Source organism: Notamacropus eugenii, chromosome 4 (assembly GCF_028372415.1).
Source record: "Notamacropus eugenii isolate mMacEug1 chromosome 4, mMacEug1.pri_v2, whole genome shotgun sequence".
Taxonomy (NCBI): Eukaryota; Metazoa; Chordata; class Mammalia; order Diprotodontia; family Macropodidae; genus Notamacropus; species Notamacropus eugenii.
This window is the reverse complement of record NC_092875.1, coordinates 247,120,652-247,139,315: the sequence shown is the minus strand read 5'-3', so window position 1 is coordinate 247,139,315 and position 18,664 is coordinate 247,120,652. Positions and strand designations below refer to the sequence as shown.

Sequence of the window (18,664 nt, the reverse complement as noted above, 5' to 3'; positions counted from 1 at the left end):
AACAAGGTAAGGCTGAGTTATTCCAAAACTAAACTAATACATGGTATTACTCAGTGAAACCACTTCCTTATAGATGTGTGTGTTCATCCTTCGTTGCTGAAAAAGACCATGCCATCAGAGAAATAATGACATAACTTGCACTTGACTTTGTTTTGAGTGAGGGAGGGCTGTGCAGGTCACCAGCCTCACTCCTCTTCCAGAGCCATCTGGATCCAGTGACCAGATATTCATTAGGATGACTGGAGATGATCCAGGATGAGGCAATTGGGGTTAAGTGACTTGCCCAAGGTCACACAGCTAGTGAGTGTCAAGCATCTGAGGTGAAATTTGAACTCAGGTCCTCCTGTCTCCTGCACTCGTTCTCTATGCACTGCACCACCTAGCTGCCCCTAACTTCCTTATACATAGCCTTTTCTAGAGCATAGCATTGGAATTTCACTGTCTTTGGAAGAAGGAACTTTCTGTTACGAAGGCAGGTAAGGCAGTTTGTGCTGATATGTTTAATGATCAGTCCATCCAAGATCCCAAATGACAAACATCATAATTCAAAAAGAAGAGAAATAACGCATCTCTGCCACTAAGATTATGGGCATCTCTTGAGATGGAGGACCTAAAATGATGACAGCTCAGATGTCCACAGGGATTTACTGTTTACAAAGTACTCTCCATGCAACACCCTAATGAGATGAGCAGTAAACAGTTCCATTTTACACATAAGGAAACTGAGTCTTGGTAAGGTTAACTGACTTTTTGACAGACAGAAAACCAGTGAGTGGGGAAGGCAAGACAAGAATCTATATTCTGACTTGAAGTCCAGGTACTCTTAGAACTACCCTATACTGTCGAGATCTAAAAGGAATTTTGCCCTCAAGTGGAACTAAAAAAAGACAACAGAGAAAAGAAGTCTTGGGTTATCAGCATGCTCTAAGCTATAGCTCATAAGGTATGACTTATGAGCTTTTTTATAAGTTAATAATATGACCTTCTTTTTTTCAAACAAAAGAAGAGCGTTTTCTAGATGTTTTCTTTGTAATTACCACAAAATTTCCATTAAGCAATTAGGGAGAAAGATTTAGCCATTAATATTCCCAAGACACGGGAGAGGAAGAACGGAGAGGGGAGATAAGGAAGGAGAAAAAAGAAAAGTGAAGTTACACAACTCCCCATTTAAATGTCTAAGCCCCATGTTGTTCACTCTTACCTGCTAAGTCCTTTTCTCATTTGCAGCTCTCAGATTCCCATTTATCCATTAAGGCCCCACTCCAGTGCCATCTCTAATCTGCCCACACCTCCCCTCCTCTGAACTCCCTATGGCCCAATACTTTACCTCAATAGTATTTTTAAAAACCTTTCCTTAAAATACCTATACATTGAACCTTGTGTTGTAGTATGTAACATTATCGTACTTGTCATATCCTGGAGCTATTTTTGTGTGTCATAGACTCCTTTGATTTTCTGGGGAAACCTATGGACCCGTTCACAGAATAATGTTTATTACCTCCATTCCTAAAGGAAGGAAATGCTAAATTTCAGTTGGAGATAAGTGAAAATTAAATAGCCCTGAAGTGTAGCTTTACTGATAAATTAGGTGAATTTATTAATTCTATCAAATTAATGAATTCTATTAAAATTAATTTTCTTCTAGTTTTACTGCCACTTCCCTAGTTTAGGCCGTCCTCCCCTTTTGTCCAGGCAACCACAAAAGTGTCTTGGTTAGTCTTTCCAACCTCCAAGCTATCCCCTCTACAAGTCACTCTTTATGCTAGCTCAAGTTTGACTTTTTTATTATGGCAGAGTATTATTCGCTTTGCAAAAACTTCTCTGTGTGCATCGCACCTGGGTACCCAAACATACTCTTCCATTGGACACTTGAGTTCCTTTTCAGTCCTTCTCTAACTAATGGTGTTCTAGTAAATGAGAAAAAAGAGGGGGAATTAATTTTACAGATGAGGAAACTGAAGCAAACAAGGTTAAGTGACTTGCCCAGGGTCACACAGCTAGTAAGTATCTGAGACTGCATTTGAATTCAGGTCCTCCGGACTTCAGGCCTGGCACTCTACCCACTGAGCCACCTAGCTGCCCATTCACATTAGGGGAGTGAAAAATAGAGCTAAGAAGGAGGGAGGAGAGTAAATGAGATTGCAAGGAAGATGAACGACCCCAAAGGTCAGGGCTTAGAAATCACTTGACCCATACTCTTAGCTTGTATCCTGGTGATTTGACCAGTCACTGAGCAGACCCTCAGATCAGGGATCCTGCCCTTTCAGCTTCAGAACTCCCACCACTGGGGCTTAGTATTAGTAGGGGCTTCATTTGACCTGCTATATCAAGGGACCCTATTTTTGATTCACTTCACTCTCTAATCTCTCAATAGCTGCTCTGCTGAGTACCCTCCACCATCCTTTCCCTCCCACCATTCTAGTTCTTGTACTGCTAGCTATGTGACCCTGAGCAAGTCACTTAACTTCTATTTGCCTCACTTTCTTCAGAGATGAAAAACAGCACCAGTCTCCCAAGACCGTTCTAAGGATTAAATGAAATAATATTTGTAAAGGTGCTGGGCACATACTGTGGTTACAGTAGAAATGTTTATTTCTTTTCCTTTCCCCCATTTTATAGATGAGGGCCACACAGGTTAAGCTGCTTATTTGAGATCATATAAGCTAAGAATCGGCAGTCAGAACTAGAACCAGAGAGTTCCAACAGAGAGAAGGGATCTTGGAGGTTCTCACCTCTCTCATTGTACAAGATGGGGAAACTGAGGCCTAAAGAAGTTAGGCCACTTGCCCAAAGTCACACAGGTAATAAACTGCAGAGGTAGGTTTTAAAACTATGTTCTCTGATTCCAAAAAAGCCATGTCCTTTCCCCTGTACCATCCTTCTCTTTGCACTACTTCACAAAATTCCTATCAACTATTATAAAGATGAGTTATATTGTCTATTTAACCTAACTGAGGCGCTAATCAATGTATATTAGGGCACATGACGAAAAAATGGAGAAAGGTTGTGAATTCAGAGGAATGATTCTTAGAGATCTTTGTCCTTTCTTTCTTTTCTAAAAAGCTCTGGGTGATGAAAGGGTTAAATTAATTAGGGTCTACAGTCAAAGGGTTATCCTTGAAGAGTTAACCATCACTGGCTTACCTAAAATAGCTAATATTTATATAGAGCCCTTTATCAATGTCATCTCATTTGATCCTCACAACAATTCTAGGAGGCAGGTGCCATTATTATCCCCATTTTACAATAAGGAAAATGATACAGACAACGATTAAATGGCTTGCCTATGGTCGTGTGGCCAGGAAGTATCTAAAGCTGGATTTGAACTATAGATCCATTGCTCCAGTCACTGAACCATCTTAGATGCTTAGAGTTGGAGAAGGCTCAGACACCATCAGAGGAAGCTAGGTGCCACAGTGGATTAAGTGCTGGGCCTAGAGTCAGGAAGATTCATCTTTCTGAGTTCAAATCTAGCTTCAGATACTTACTAGCTGGGTGATCCTGCACAAGTCACTTAACCCTTTTTGCCTCAGTTTCCTCATCTGTAAAATGAGCTACAGAAGGAAAAGGTAAACCAGGGCAGTATCTTTGCCAAGAAAACCCCAAATGGGGTCACAAAGAGACACAACTGAACAACAACAGAGGTCTTCCATACCTAGGCTAGAATCCCTCTACAATATTCCTGACCACCCTGATTCAGCTCAAAGACCTCCAGGGGAGGGGTATTCATCACCTCCCCAGGTAGACTACTCTACTTTGCTCTTGGTACTTACTATATGCCATCCAGTTAAAATATAAAATAACAAAAATGTGACTTTTCTCTTAATGATTTATTGACCAAGAATGGATCTTTCTAGATATTTCTATTCTTGAATTTTGTCATTTGAAACAGAAATTTACCAAGTGCCATAAAACACCAAAGAGTGAGAATGGAGCCCTCCTGATAGGGCATATGATAATTTCTCTGCTGCAAAAGTTTTATTTTATTACCATTTAGGAAAATGAAAGTGTGACAGTATTATCTATTCTGTGTTCCCTAGCAGCCACTGCACTAAAGTAAATAGTTCTATTTGCTGTGATTACAACACATCCAAACATCCAGGTCTCACAGATGTTTCTTTATTCTATAGCAGTAGGGCATGGCATGATTTAGGGTGGAGGGTCTGGCTCAGCCAGCCTTCCAAGTTTCCGGATGGACCGCAGAGAACAAGGGTTATAAGAAAGGGAAGGCATAGCCCAACCAACTTTGTAAAACTGACACAAAACAGTTTTTTATTTACAGAGATGACAAGAGTATATAAAAATATCATCCACCGTTAGCTAATTCTTCCCAGGGAACTTCATTCATAGCTCCCCTCCACTGCTAACGCTCAATCCTCCCTCCTCCACTTACTGTCTTTACTTATCTGGATAAATGTTGTATCTCCTTCCACGACTCCCTTGTGCCAGAAGAACTTAAGTTCCTTGAGGACAAGGACTGTTTTATGCTTCATGTCTTGCAAACAGTAAGTCCAACTCTGAGATTCTCAGATTCTGTAAATGCTTCTTGAATTCAATTGTTTCTGAGAATGAGGCATTTAAAATAATATAATTACCACAAATCTTCTCATTAGACTTCCTAGTCAGTCATGTCCGACTCTTGCCAATCCTAGCACACCAATGCTATCCATGCATGGGATTTTCTTGGCAAAGATACTGTAATGATTTGCCATTTCCTTTTTTGGTGGATAAAGGTAAATAGGTTAAGTGACTTGCCCAAGGTCTCACAGCTAGTAACTGCCTGAGGCTGGACCTAAAATCAGATCTTTCTGACTCCAGACCCAATGCTCTATCCACTGAACAGAGGTTAAGTTACTTGCTCAAGGTCATATGGACATTAAGTATCTGAAGCTGGATTTAAACTCAGGTCTTTCTGCCTCCAGGCCCAGTGTTCTATCCACTGAGGCATCTAGCTGCCTCCCTCATTAGACTACTTCTCCTAAAGATGGAAAACTATAAAGCCAACTAATATTGCCTCTGAGTGTTTTTTTGAATAAATGCAATCCTTAATTTTTTAAAAAAAATGTAAATATTATTCTCTGCTCAAAAAACTTTTAACTTCTTAGCCAATAAAATCTAAATTTTTTAGCGTAGTATTCAAGGTCTCTCACAATCTCATAACACTCTACTTTTTCAACCTTATTTCACATGACTCCCCTCCAGAAAGTCTATGACACCTGTCCCCTGGACATATATCACCCTCACATGTCCAAAGTTTTCTTGCCTTTTTCACATTTGATCATCTCGTTCTCCATTCACAGAATACTCATGTCTGCCTGGAGTGGAGTAGACAGTATACTGAATGGCGAGTCAGAGGACCCAAGTTTGAGCAAAACCAGGATAAAGCATTTGTACTGATTGGGAACATTTTAAAATTGTACCTCAATGGAGGTTTGAGTCTGTTCTCAAAACCTAGCAGGCAAGCATGATACCTGCCACACAAGTGGTACTTAATAAGTGCTTGATAAATGACTGAAAACGGAAAAAAAACCTTTGCACCAAATATCTCTGATAGAAATCTGATATATAAGCTGTATCGATGTAGAGGATATATATCTCAATCTCTCTCTTTTTCTCAGATATATAAGTATACATATGGAATTGATACACAAGATCAAAGTCTATTACCTAATAAATAGTAATAGCCAAACATACAGAACTTGCTTTAAGGTTTGTAAAACATTTGACATAGGTTATCATCAAAGGCCATGAAAAGTTTTCAAATGAATTGTAAGCTATCAACACAACTCTGAAAAAAAGTGCTCTGAATCACTAATCAAAGAAATGCACTTGGTGGTCTGGCTTCACATCCACGAATTTTTGCGAAGGCCATAAAAGATGGCAATCGTCAAAACCTGAGGAGGGGTGAGAGGGCAGGCCCCCTAATATATAAATAAAGTTTCAATTGGCGCATTAGATAGTGGAGACCCACCAGTCATCACTTAGAGGTGGTCACTTCTCTGTTCACATACATTTAACTAAGGCTACAGCTGTGTCCTCATTAACGAGAACAATGAATGAGAATAATTAATCCCCTGAAGTGGTCTGGCATATTCCAATTTGTACCATTTGAAGTTATAATTATATGTAAAATAGGGTAATTGGTTCCAGCCCAATGGAAACAGTATGAATTCATAGCATGGCAAACACTGCAGGGGATCCATGGCTTACAAGGATCAGGACGTACACAAAGATGTACAGGCACAAACAGGTTGATGACCCACCGCCAAGACGAGCATACATTTCAACAATCACAGACACACAGTTTCCAACAAGGATGTAACGGAGAATGCAGACAGAAGGCATTGGGGGCCCCCATTCAAACTCTTCTTGGCTTCTTTTGCATTTGTCTCACTTTAACTCAGTATGTGTGTGTGCATGTCTGTGTGTGTGAGTGTGTGTGTGAGAGAGAGAGAGTGTGAGTGAGAGAGAGAGAGAGAGAGAGAGAGAGAGAGAGAGAGAGAGAGAGAGAGAGAGCAGGGGGAGGGGGAGAACAAGTCTGGGGGTGGTGGTGGAGGGAAAGATTCCTAAGCTCTTTTCTGGATCTAATATTCTGTGATCTTCTATCCAGGTGTGGCTGACTGAGGTTATGAGGAGAAATGGTGCCCACCGCTTTATTTTGCTGAACCTTGTCTCTCCCCTCCCCACTTCTTTTTTGGGGGGAGAGGGCAGCTTCACTTCAGATGGCAGAAGGCTGAGGAAGCCAGAGAGTTAGAAGAGCTGTCTGACATCCATGGGCAGCTGATGTTGCCCATTTCTTCATCCTGCCTACCTTACTCAAAAGGCTCCTAAGGCGAGGAGGCCAGGAAAATTAGGAGAATTATACTTCAATTACAAATCAATCTCTTGGCCTGAAACATGAATATCTTTGTTTCTAAGAAAAGTGGCTTTTTGAGACTTTGCCTTTTGTAATGCTTTAAAAATTCCACTTAAAACCCATATTAAAAACAAGCATTTACTAGAATCTTTTCTTTCTCCCCACCACTTTTCCTTTCCTCTACCAAGATGCTCATTATGCTGAATAAATAATGGGCACTTCATTGCCTTGTCCAGTTCTTGAGCTCCTCTGTGTCCTGGTGAATTTTATTAAACCTTTTCTGTTGATGTAATGTAAAACTGAACTTTGTTCTAAGTATCCCCTAGCCTTTAAATGAGGGGTAGAGCTGAGCCTTTCCATGTGCTCACATAATTATGTCTTAAATCCTAAACTGCTGCCTTTTGCACATGGGGCTTTGCATGTTCTTGTCTCTTGGTGCCTAAATGAGCAGCAGTCAACCCCAAGCCACACTAATAACAACCTTGTTAAATATAAACTAGCATGCAATTACTCTAGTTGCAAACACGGAAAACTAGGAAACCCCCAAGTTTGAGGAGGCTTTAAAAAAACCAACAAAACAGAAATAGAATTCTATGCAGAGTTGGGGGAGGCGGGCAGGGAGGCGACAGATTTTAGAAAGGATTTTATGTTAAGAGCCCTACTGCATACAGAACCAATTTATTAAACACCTATTGTGTGCCAGGCACAGTATTAAGCTGATGATTTCTGAACCCCAGGTTTGAAATAAACAAGAGGGGTCAGTGGTAAAATGAATGGGGTATCCCTATGATAAATAAGGAGCTAACAGGGAGAAAAAGGGGAAGGAAGATCTTAAGAAGTTCCCTTTCTAAATTCCAAACTCTGTTCAGATCTATGCCAACAGGTAATAATGACAGGCAGCATGTATTTTTACAATTCACACAGTACTCTGCATGTGTTATCTCACAACAACCCTATGAAACAGGTGATTATGGCTGTTTTACAGATGAGGAAACTGATGCTGAAATAAGTTAAGGAACTTGCCCAACTATTCAATAAAGTTTGAGGCAGGTAAAGTCAGGTCTTCCTGACTCCAGGTCCAAGGTTAAATCCACTGTCACATAAGTGTCACCATGCCTGTGATAAGTTAGGAGGCAACCAAAAGATCTGGTTAGCCTCAAGTCTCCACAGCTCAGAAAGAGGACCCCAGATGGTACCTTCTAGCCCTAAAGTCCTCTGATTGATAAGCCAGCAGTCCCAGGTCTCACTTGGACATCTGGAAGGCAAACAACAAGTTTAAATTAAATCTTCTGGTTATGTCTGATTTTACATGGCTGCCAGAGTTTGAGAGAAGTCCCTCTGGCTCCCAAGATTGCCTAGCAAAGGATGCTATACTGAGAGGAACCTCTGCTGGCTTCCCACCTCTCCTGCTGCAGCCTTACTGTGCAAATTGCCTGTCCCTGATGCAGTGGAAAGAACTCCGGATTTGGAGGCAAAGTGAGAGGCAACAGAAAGAACCCTGGATAGGAAAGAGGGAAAGGGAGCATTAGAATCCAGGCTCTACTATGTGCTACCTCTAAATGTCCCTTCCAGCTCTAAATTTATGATTCTATATGGATCCCAGACCCACATGGTAGCCCTAATCCACTAGGAACTTAATATGTGCAAGGTATAGTGCCAAGGGCTGAGTATAGAAAAGCAAAATGAAAACAGGTCCATGCCCTCAAGGAGTTTATATTTTAAACAAATCACAATAAAATATGCATCAAAGCAAACCTGTAGGCCAGGGGCAGCTGGGTGGTGCACCCGATAAAGTGCCAGGCCCAGACTCAGGAAGACCAGGCTCAGACACCTACTAGCTGTGTGACCCCAGGCAAGTCACTTAACCCGGTTCACCTCAGTTTCCTCATTTGTAAAATGAGCTGGAGAAGGAAATGGCAAACCACTTCAGTATCTTTGCCAAGAAAACCCCAAAAAGGGGTCACAAAGAATTGCTCAACAACAATAAACATTCAATCCAGTGAGATTCCCAGACAGTGCAGACTGGTCTAGAGGAAATGAGTCAGAGAATCTGCTCCTTACTACCTGCATGGACTTATTCAAGTTATGTCCCATCTTCTGAGCCTCAGTTTCCTTATTTGTAAAACTGGAAAGGGGCAGGCCTGAGTCCAGACTAGCAGAGGGCCAATTTCTATTCTCCAAATCCCTTGAGCTACAATATCCTTTGTAAGCCTGGACCAGCCCTATCCAAGCTGCCTCCTGTGGCCAAAGTGCGCCCGTCTGCTCTTTGTACAGCTTCCAGAGCCAGCTATGCTGATACTGCTAGGCAGATCCCAGGGACTGACATTCTTGGAATTAGGTTTACTCCCAACAACTGTGAAGAAGGGAAGGTGAGGTCCTTCAAGCAGCCCGGGAGAACAAATGGAGGAGCTGGCTAAGCAACCTGCTGCAGAGGGCGGATTTTATCTGATGAACCCATAATTACCTACTGTCATGAAGCACAGAGTAGGGTCCCGAGGGAGAAGCGTGGAGCTGGCAACAGGCCGTGAGCTAGGGAAGTCCTGGAATAATATATGTGTGTGTGTGTGTGTGTGTGTGTGTGTGTGTGTGTGTGTGTGTGTGTGTCTAAGAGAGGGTGAGCTGCTTGTTGTGAGCTAGGTGTGAGGGTCACAGGGGAGACACTTGGGAAACATCCTCCCCATTACAAGGAGATCAATCAGGAAGACACTCTACCCCCATTGTTATTATATACTGCTTTAAGGTTTGCAAATCACTTTATAAATGTAAGCCAGGGCTCAAGTCTGATTTTTTACATAGGATTCTCCTTGGGGGACAGTCATTATTCAGTGCTATATTTGAGGCTCAGCTTACACATAAAATGTACTAACAGCTAGCATTTGCATAGCATTTTAAGGTTTCCAATATGCTTTACAAATGCTCTCTCCTTTGATCCTTGCAGCACCCCTGTGAATTATTATCCCCATTTTACAGATGAGGAAACTAAGTTGAGCAGTGCTTAAGTGACTTGCCCAGGGTCACACAGCTAGTGTATGCATTAAGCTGGATCCAAACTCAGGTTTTCCTGACTCCAGGTCATGGGACCTAAATATATCTATTCTCATTTGAGTACAATAAATCAGACTTAAAAGTAATAAATACTTATTGGGCACCTAGTATGTATATTGTGGTAGGAAATGCAGGGTATAAGAAGCTGAATAAAATAATCCTTAAAGAATTTACATAACTAGGAAGACAAGACCTACACTTATAACAGAGGAGTGCATGCTAAGGGTCACATATACAAAGGCAGGCCAGGGTAGTCACAAAATACTTCTCTGTCATCTCTGTAACTGTACCATCTCCTCCCTCACAAATCTGGCCCCCTACTTGGCCACAAGCCCCCAAGGAGCCAAGTAGCTTCCTTATGGAATGGGTAACTTCATCCAGTCTAACAGCTACGTGTAAAGAAGAGACACAACAGCGTGAAGAATGATTCCCATTTATACAGCCCTGGAAACTGGGGGGGCCACTGAGATTCAAGCGGATTGCTCAGCGTCACTCAGCAGGGTAGGTAGTGATGGAGCCAGCCCTGCATCTTAGATGCCACAATTCCCAGTTTAGGGTTCTCCCACCAAAGTTAACTCAAAAGGCACATGAAATGATCTGACCCGCCAATCTGCTCTGATGGTCTCCTATTCTGAAGCCCTCTCTAGACATAACAGTTTTCTGAGGGGGTAGGACATAAATATCTCTCCTTCAGGAATTGTGTTGGTACCTTCAGATGGAACAGGAGCAATAAGAAATCAGCACAGCTGGCCCTCTCTTCCCTAGGAAGATGAGGGCAAAAGGTCACACCTGAACTGGCAGGTACTGGGCATTAGCCAGTAATATCTAAGCTTCTGATGGATTTCCCCTTGGGTGCTCTTATGAGATTAGGGCCTGGGGGTGGGGGGGCTCTGTGAATGAAAGGGTAAAATGGTAAATATGAGTATTTATGGGGAAGAGGGAGGAAAACTAGTTATCGAATACCCTGAAAAGGTTTTCTTTTGTTTTACTCCACTCTTTGAAAGCAGAATTACTACTCTGGCTCCTCTAGTTCAAAGTGACTTAAGTGGCTAAGCAAGAGATGATGTTTACTTGAGGTCTGAGGAGCTCAAAGTCCCTTAAGGGCCCTTAAGGGTAGGTAGAATGAGAGGGGGAACTCAGAAGAAACCTTGGGTCTAAATCCTGGCCTAAAAAATTTTATCTTCTCCAAGTCTCAGTTTCCTCATCTGTAAAATGGGGATAACACCGGTACTACCAACCTGACAGGTTTGTTTTGAGAATCATTGGTCTAAAGTCAGACGGGGCCTGAGATCTCATACAGTCCAAGGTCCTCATTTTACGGCTAAGGAACCTGTGAACCAGAGAGGTGTTGACTCAACCAGTATCACATCATAAGCAGCAACTGAACTCACACCCTCTGACTCCAGAGACAGCCCTCTTTCCACTGTCCCTGTAGATTAAGTGCTACTCTACAGTCAACTGTTTATATTTATAACAGATACTCAGAGAGATTTGGCTTCTTAGTCATTGTCAAACATTAAGGAAACAGCATAGTTAGAAAAGAAGGCCAATTCTTACAACTCATTTTCTTTCATAAATTCTGCCCCACCCACAACCCATAATTTAATATACCGTAAAGACACAACAAAATCCACCTGTAAGATGTCCCCAGCATTTCCATCCAGAGAATCCAAAATGAAAAATATCAAATTCTAGAGATAGAAGTGTATGGCACAACCCCCTCATTATTAGATGAGTAAATTAACACTCAGAGTTTAGTAAACCAAGGGTGAGGAACCTGCTGTTCTAGGTCCTTGGGTTCGGCCTTTTGACTGACTTCAAGTTTAACAGAACAAATCCTTTTATTAAGGGGATTTGTTCTGTGAAGTCTGGATTCAGTCAAAGAGCCACACTTGAGGACCTAGAGGGCCACATGTGGCCTCAAGACTGCAGGTTCCCCACCCCTGGTTTAGTTTTCTTGCCCAAGGTCACACAGCAAAGCCAGGATGAGAATCTGAGTCTTCTGATTCCTAATTCAATGTCCTTTCATTATAACTGGCTGGCAACCCACCTAATGGGCAGATCCTCAACTGGAGCAAAATTAGCTGAAACAGTAAAGGCAAACTAGAAGGCAGTATTTTTATATTTAAAACACTGGGAACATTTCCAAAACAGTGTCTTTGCACTGTCTTTCCTGGCATGGAAGGAGTCGGCTAGAACTGAATGCAGACTCTGCCCTGATCTGGCCAGACAGTGACCTGTACTAAACTGCACTGGCTTGAACAGAGGCAGTGGGTCCCATGCAAGCTGTAGGTAGGGGAGCAGCCCATGCTTTGTCGTTCAGTCATTTCAGTCATGTCCTACTCTTCATGGCCCCTTTCAGGGCATTCCTGGCAAAGACACCAGAATGGTTTGCCATTTCCTTCTCCAGCTCATTTTACAAATGAGGAAAATGAAGCAAACAGGGTTAAAGACTTGCCCTGGGTCACACAGCTTTACTAGCTGTATCTGAGATCATATCTGAAGTCAGGTCTTCCTGACTCCAGGCCTGATGCCCTATCCACTGAGCCACTGAAACTTCCCACCAGCTATTGCTAGTAATCATATTTAAAACACAAACACACATATACTCTCCTAACACCTCTGAAAATCACCTGACCAATTTACTCTCTCACTGTCTCCTAACAATCCTCCAAATATGATAGGCACCTATGCACATCCTAGTCATTACATGTCCAAAGAACACCTCCAGTGTTCTAGTCTATAAAGCGAATCACAAAATCTAAGCCTTCCTGGTCCTTAAAACCTAGCCAGTGCCAGGCTTCCAGACCACCAAAATTCTAACTCTGGATACCATGGAGACTTGCAAATAAGCTAGAACAAAGTGGAGACAGGCAAAGGGAGTGATGTTGGAGAAATTTGCTAAATGCCCTGTCCCTCTCCCTCCCAGGCCCCTCTCCTCCACCACACATGAATGCAAAAAATTCTACAGGAATTAAAAAACCAAGTTTTTTCCAAAAGAGCCTTTGAAAACAGAGGTTTAAAAAACAGAACACAGCAAAGGAAGACAGAAGAATAGTAACTGTATCACATGGTAGACAGCTGACCTTAACACAGACAGAATGATGAAGAAGCATTTGCCAACCATCAAAAAATATTTATTGAGCATGTCTGGTGTCCAAGAGCATGTCTAGGTCCATGGCCTTGCCAAGGGAAGATAAAGGATGTGTACAAAATGGTGCTTGGGATACCACCAGCTCTGAGAATGGCCCAGTGCTAATAGCAAATGTGCAGTGGTACCTTCAGAGGTGTCAAATACATGACTGGCAACGGGATAAAAATATAATTGGGAGGCACTTAACCAAATAAATAAAAATATAACAGAATACAGATAATGCTAATATGTGGTTTTCTAAGTCATTATGAGGCTGTAAGAATTCTTGTGTAAGATTTAGTGGCCCTATTTCTATTTTCTGACAGTACTGATATAGAAAATCTAAATCGAACAGAATCACTTGAGTTGAGAGGGAAAAAAAATAAGGCTTGCACAAAGTCTGGCTGCCTATCCCCCTGCTCCCCATTGAGACAATAAATCTTCATAAATAGAAGGGTGAAAACATTATCCCAAAAAGGAGGGCAGGGAATGCTTTCATTTTAGATTTCCTAATCATATCAAAAATAAGAGTAAAATGTGTACTAGGAGCATCAAAAATGACTATAATTGCCCAAATTCCTGATTTCATTTTGTATGTGGGTAAAAAAAATTGAAAAGATTCTTGCAAGGCCAGTAGGAAGAAAATAATATTTTTCCCAACTGGTCTTCTTGGCCTTGCTGCTCTAAAGGTTCACCCTGAAAAACAGTGGGAGTGATGCTAATGTACCATCTCTAGCATGGGCCTTCTGCTATCTATTCCATCTTCCCATAATATATCCCAGTGTAGTAAGCCTGACAATGATTATGATGAGTGTTAGAAGATCAAGAAACGCCAGTCAGCAAAAGTATAGATAGATAACCTGGAACATTCATCTGCCCCCTCCTCATCCACCCACCCTGCTGGCCTCCTTCTCCTATTGTCTAGTTTCAACACAGGCCTTCATGTGGGGGAGGGAGCCAGGCTAGCCAAGCTTCCTTCCCCTGATGGCTCTGCTTCTGACTTTCTGGACTTCAATACCTTGTCCCTATAAGGGAACCTCTCCTTCCCACCCCCTTCAGCAGTCTCTGGCATGTCATCTTCCCCTATTAGACTAAACTCCTTGAGGACAGGGACTGTCTTTCTTTTTTGGTTGTATTTGTATCCCCAGTGCATAGCAAGCACTTAGTAAATGCTTCCTCCCCTGCTTAACAGGAATTTCTCTTACTCTTTAAAAATACTACAGTTCTTTTTAAAAATTTTATACACAACTTTTCAAAATTATAACTATTAAGAAGAACAAAGCGTATGTTTTTCTTAAAATGTGGGGGGAGGGGATCAATATTTTAAAAATCTGACAGATTACCAGTCTTGGAATCTGGGGCAAGTGGATTTACCTGCCCTTCCTTTCTTTATCCAAGTTGATGACAAGTGTAATCAATAGGCTGTTCATAAGAGACAAAAGTCTAACAAAGTTCTATGTTAGGGTGTTTCTCTATTGGCACAGTCTCCCCATACTCCACCCAAAAGAGACCCATGTAAACCTCTCGGGGCAATTCAAGTTTATTAGGTTCTACAACTTGAGGTCAAGGAACTCTGCTAATCTAGTTCTGAAAAAACAAAACAAAACAAAACAAAACCCCACAACAACCTAGAATCATAGGATTTTATCCAATCAAAGTCCTTTGCCCCATTCAATTCCATTGAATTCTGCCAAAGACAGCCAGACAGACTAACTGGGTGGATAGGAACTATATTGACACTCACTCCAGCAAAGTCAATTAACTTCTTAGTACACTAGGCATCTCTTTCTAAGATTACGCAGAGGAAATGCTCTGGTGTAATGTCCAAGGAAGTTTATCACCAATGAATTTCTCACACCAAGAGAAACTACCGGTCCTGTCTCTACCTGGGTCCAATCCTGATGCCTTTTAGTTATTAGAATGAGATTTTAGAACAACATGCTAGATATGGATTGTGTAAGAGCATAAGAAGGCAGCTTTATGTGACTTCTGAGATAAAAAAGTCACCTCTGTTCACTTGCTCATCTTAACTTGAAAAATTCCGGAGAAAAACCCAATAAAAGAGCATATACAAACACACACATACATATATACACACACACACATTCATATCTACATATGCATACATATCCATATCCATACATGTGGACATACACATACATATCCATACATACACATATAAAACATATAAGACCAGTCACTTGGTGCTAAGGAAAACTTACTTTGGGTTACAAGGATAAATATGCAGAAAGATCATTATTACTTCCAGACTAAAATTTGCAAGAGTAAAAACCATGAGGCAAATAGTTTCTTTTAAAGACATGTGACTTCTTTCTTCTCCCTGTAGCTTTAAGCACTTGAAATTGACCCGCTTTTATCAGGAGAAACAAGATAACTTCTCTAGCCTGACACAGTAGTTTGGGACAGCTGGGTCTTTAGAATGCCTGTCATAACCCTATCGCCTCACATAGTTTGTAGTCATTATCAGGTCAAGTGGTGACGTCTGAGCTGCCAAGAAACCGCTGAGTGTGCACTTCTCTCCCATAAATGAACATGTTCAACTTAGTTTGCACTCATCCAGCTAATGGGGAGATTCGTGCTTGCAGAAGGGATTTCTAAGAGGAATCTCTCCCTTACTAACTCATGACTGCATTGGCAAGGCTGCCTGCTTTTACTCTTTAGTTTTCAGGTAAAATAGATACTTCAATTACACGCTGAGTTCTCTCTGAGGTCAAATGCTGAGCCTTGTAGTATTAGAATGATTTTTCTTAACTAACTGATTCCATCCATCTGAAAATAAACTATAATACGAAAAATAATTCTGTGCAAGTCCATTTTTGTTATTTTCCCATTTTGCAGGCTGGGACTCCTGGGTTAATTTTTTGGTAGGCTGCCATCCTACCTGGGTCAGAATGGTACTGTAAAAGAAGTGGCTTTCAAGTTGGGTAGCTGGGACAAAAGGCTGTGTCTGTGTCCATTCAACTCAAGCAGAGTTTTGGCAAAGTAACACCTCTTCTTCCCGTGGCTTGGGATTCTATAAGTGGCAATGGTTGGTACAGAAGACCCATTACTCTACAGAGACAGGTTAGAAGAGTATTCAGATATGATTGGCAGCCCAGCCAACTCCTTGATCATAAAAGGTGGCAGCTCCTTCCAGATGCTTGTCTTCTACCAGTATTCCCTTCCCATCTCATCTCCTCACTTCCACCACCACGTGCCAAAAAAGAAGATGCGCAAGGCTCTACATGCCTCTGACATGCTTCAGTTGTTACCTAAGTAATAAACAAAGGCATTGCCATGCCCACCACTTTATGTTTTCACTGTAAATCCTAATGGGCTTCTAGGAATACGTTTCCACCTGAACCTATACTTGCCCAACTACTTCTACAGCGAAATTTCTAGGTAAAGCCCTGAAGGGTTTTCCCACTTACCCAGGGACTTATTAAAGACAACTGAGAAAAAGCAAAAACAAAGATGGGCAAATAGATGGGAGAGACTAAAGAGTTTGAACGTGACATGCGAAAGCTTCATAAGCAGGGAACTCTTGGGAGAATTTCAAAGTATTTCTGCAACAAGTTTTAAATTTCCTCATACACATGCACAAAGCCAGGAGGGCGGGGGTGAAGGCAGGGAGGTTTTAGGAAGCCAACTTTTGTCTGTTCCACTTCCAGCCCTGCCAAGTCTGAGAAAGCGGGGAGGGTGCCTCTCACATTCTGGATGGGATTTCAGGAAGTTAGTGATCTCCCTCTTGTGATGGAAGATTTTGGTGTAAACTTTTTTTTAAAATGAGATCATCCCACCATTCCATCCATGTTGCATGAGTGCTCATGTTCTATGTATTTGGTTCTCCTGTTATATGCATGTTTTATGCACACTCCCTCCCCCCCCTTGTTTTTCCACGTGCAGTTTTAGCACCTCGACCAAACGAAACAAAAAAAGTAAGGCTCCCACAGGGAACCGGGAGGAGACCGAGGTCTCCATCCCAGGGTCGGCATGGACTCTGTGCCCTGGGTGCGGGACACAGGAGGATGTAAAAGTGTGCAGTGCTCCCACAGGGAATGGGGAGGAGACCCAGGACTCCGGCCCGGAGAGTGGGCAGGGGATGGAGGAAGGCGCGGAGTGAGCGACGCCCCCGGTACTCACCGGGACCTCTGCAGCTGCTCGAAGGCGCCCACCTGCCCCGACTGCTCAAGGCAGCAGTAGTTCTGCGAGGTCTGTCTGGAGAAGGAGATGGGCAGGATTCCCTGAGTGAAGGAGTTGAGGCGGCTCCGGCTGCCGCTCCCGCCCCCCGGTGTCCCGGAGCCCAAGAAAGTGGCCGCCGGCACCTGCACCGGGGCAAAGGCGTCGTCCTCCTCCAGCTCCTCCTCCCCGCCCTGCCCCGGCCCGTCACGCTGCGGCTGCAGCGGGGGCTGCGGGAGCGCGGGGGGCGGCGGCTGCTCCCCCGATGCCCGGTCCGCACCCCCGCAGTGGGGCGCCGCCGCAGCGGGATGGCAGCCCAGCAGCTGCTGCTGCTGCGGCGCGCAGCCGGTCCCTCCGGCCGCGGGCGGGTGCGAGCCGCCCTTGTCGGCCGCCGGGAGCAGGCTGAGCCGAGCCCGGACGCCGCCCGTCCCGGACCTGGCCGCCCCGCCGTCCTCGCCGCTGCCCCAGTCCTCGCTCTGCAGCGGGGGCCGCCCGTCCAGAGAGATGTTGGTGAGGAAGGAGAGGGCAGCCTGCCGGCGCCTCGGGTCCATGCGCTGCTTCCTGGGGGGCTCGGGCTGCCGCTGCGGCTGCCCCGCGTCCGCGCCGCTGCCCCGGGGGCTGGCGTCGGCGGGAGCGCCTCCTCCTCCGCCGCCGCCGCCGGTGCTCCTGCTGCCGCTGCCGCTGCCGCTGCCGGCGGTGGGGGTGGCGGTGGTGGCCGCCGCCGCCGCCGCCGCCATTGTCTCCGTTTTCAGCGATGCCCCGATATAACGAGGAGGCGCGGGAGGGCTAAGCGAGGGCAGGACGAGCGGGGCCGGCGGCAGCCGCGGCGGCGGTGGCAGCGGTGGCGGCAGCAGCAGCGTGCGCGGCCGCAGCTACCGCGCTCCGGCCCCCCGCGTGGCATGGCATGCGAGCCTCCCTCTGCCCCGCGCTGGCCCTGGGTGCACCGAGGGGCGGGTGGGGGGCCCTCCTCCGGGCCGCTGGCGGGGCGCTCGTTCCGTCTGCCCCAGCCCTCCTCGTCCTCTGCCTCGGTCCTCCCGCTGCCGCCTCGCCTCGCCCCGCTGCTCTCGTCTCCTTGGCCGATGTTATTAGTATTTATAGGTGCACTCGCCCTGCGCTAACGCTACGAAGCGCTCTTCGCAATAACACAGTATCACGTGTGGGAAATGAAACCTGGGAAGGAAACAAAGCTGCAGCCAGCGGCCGGCTGGGGGGGGGGGGGGTACGGGAAGGAGGAGGAAGAGGAGGAGGAGGGACGGGGCGGCTGGTCTGAGCAGGGGGCGGGAAGTTTGGACAGGCTCCTCTCTCCTCCCTCGGCTAGCTGTCCCTCTCTCTGTCTCTGTCTCTGTCTCTCTGTCTGTCTCTCTGTCTCTCTGTCTGTCTCTCTGTCTCTGTCTCTCTTTCTCTCTCTCTGTCTCTCTCTCTCTTTTATCCCCCCCTATCTATCTCCCTCT

At 44.4% G+C, this 18,664-nt stretch overlaps 1 protein-coding gene across 2 annotated transcripts in view; it reads right to left on the bottom strand.

Moving 5' to 3' along the window:
• The window catches only part of CABLES1 (Cdk5 and Abl enzyme substrate 1), a 148,019-nt gene extending 129,946 nt beyond the window's left edge, over positions 1–18,073 (bottom strand). Inside the window, exon 1 of one of the 2 annotated variants that reach the window (XM_072604384.1) lies at positions 17,178–18,073. In XM_072604384.1, coding sequence (XP_072460485.1) covers positions 17,178–17,950 — 773 coding nt within the window. In that variant the 5' untranslated portion in view covers positions 17,951–18,073. The remainder of the gene's footprint in view (positions 1–17,177) is intronic. The other variant, XM_072604383.1, reaches the window with a different exon arrangement.
• Between the last annotated feature and the right edge of the window lie 591 nt (positions 18,074–18,664).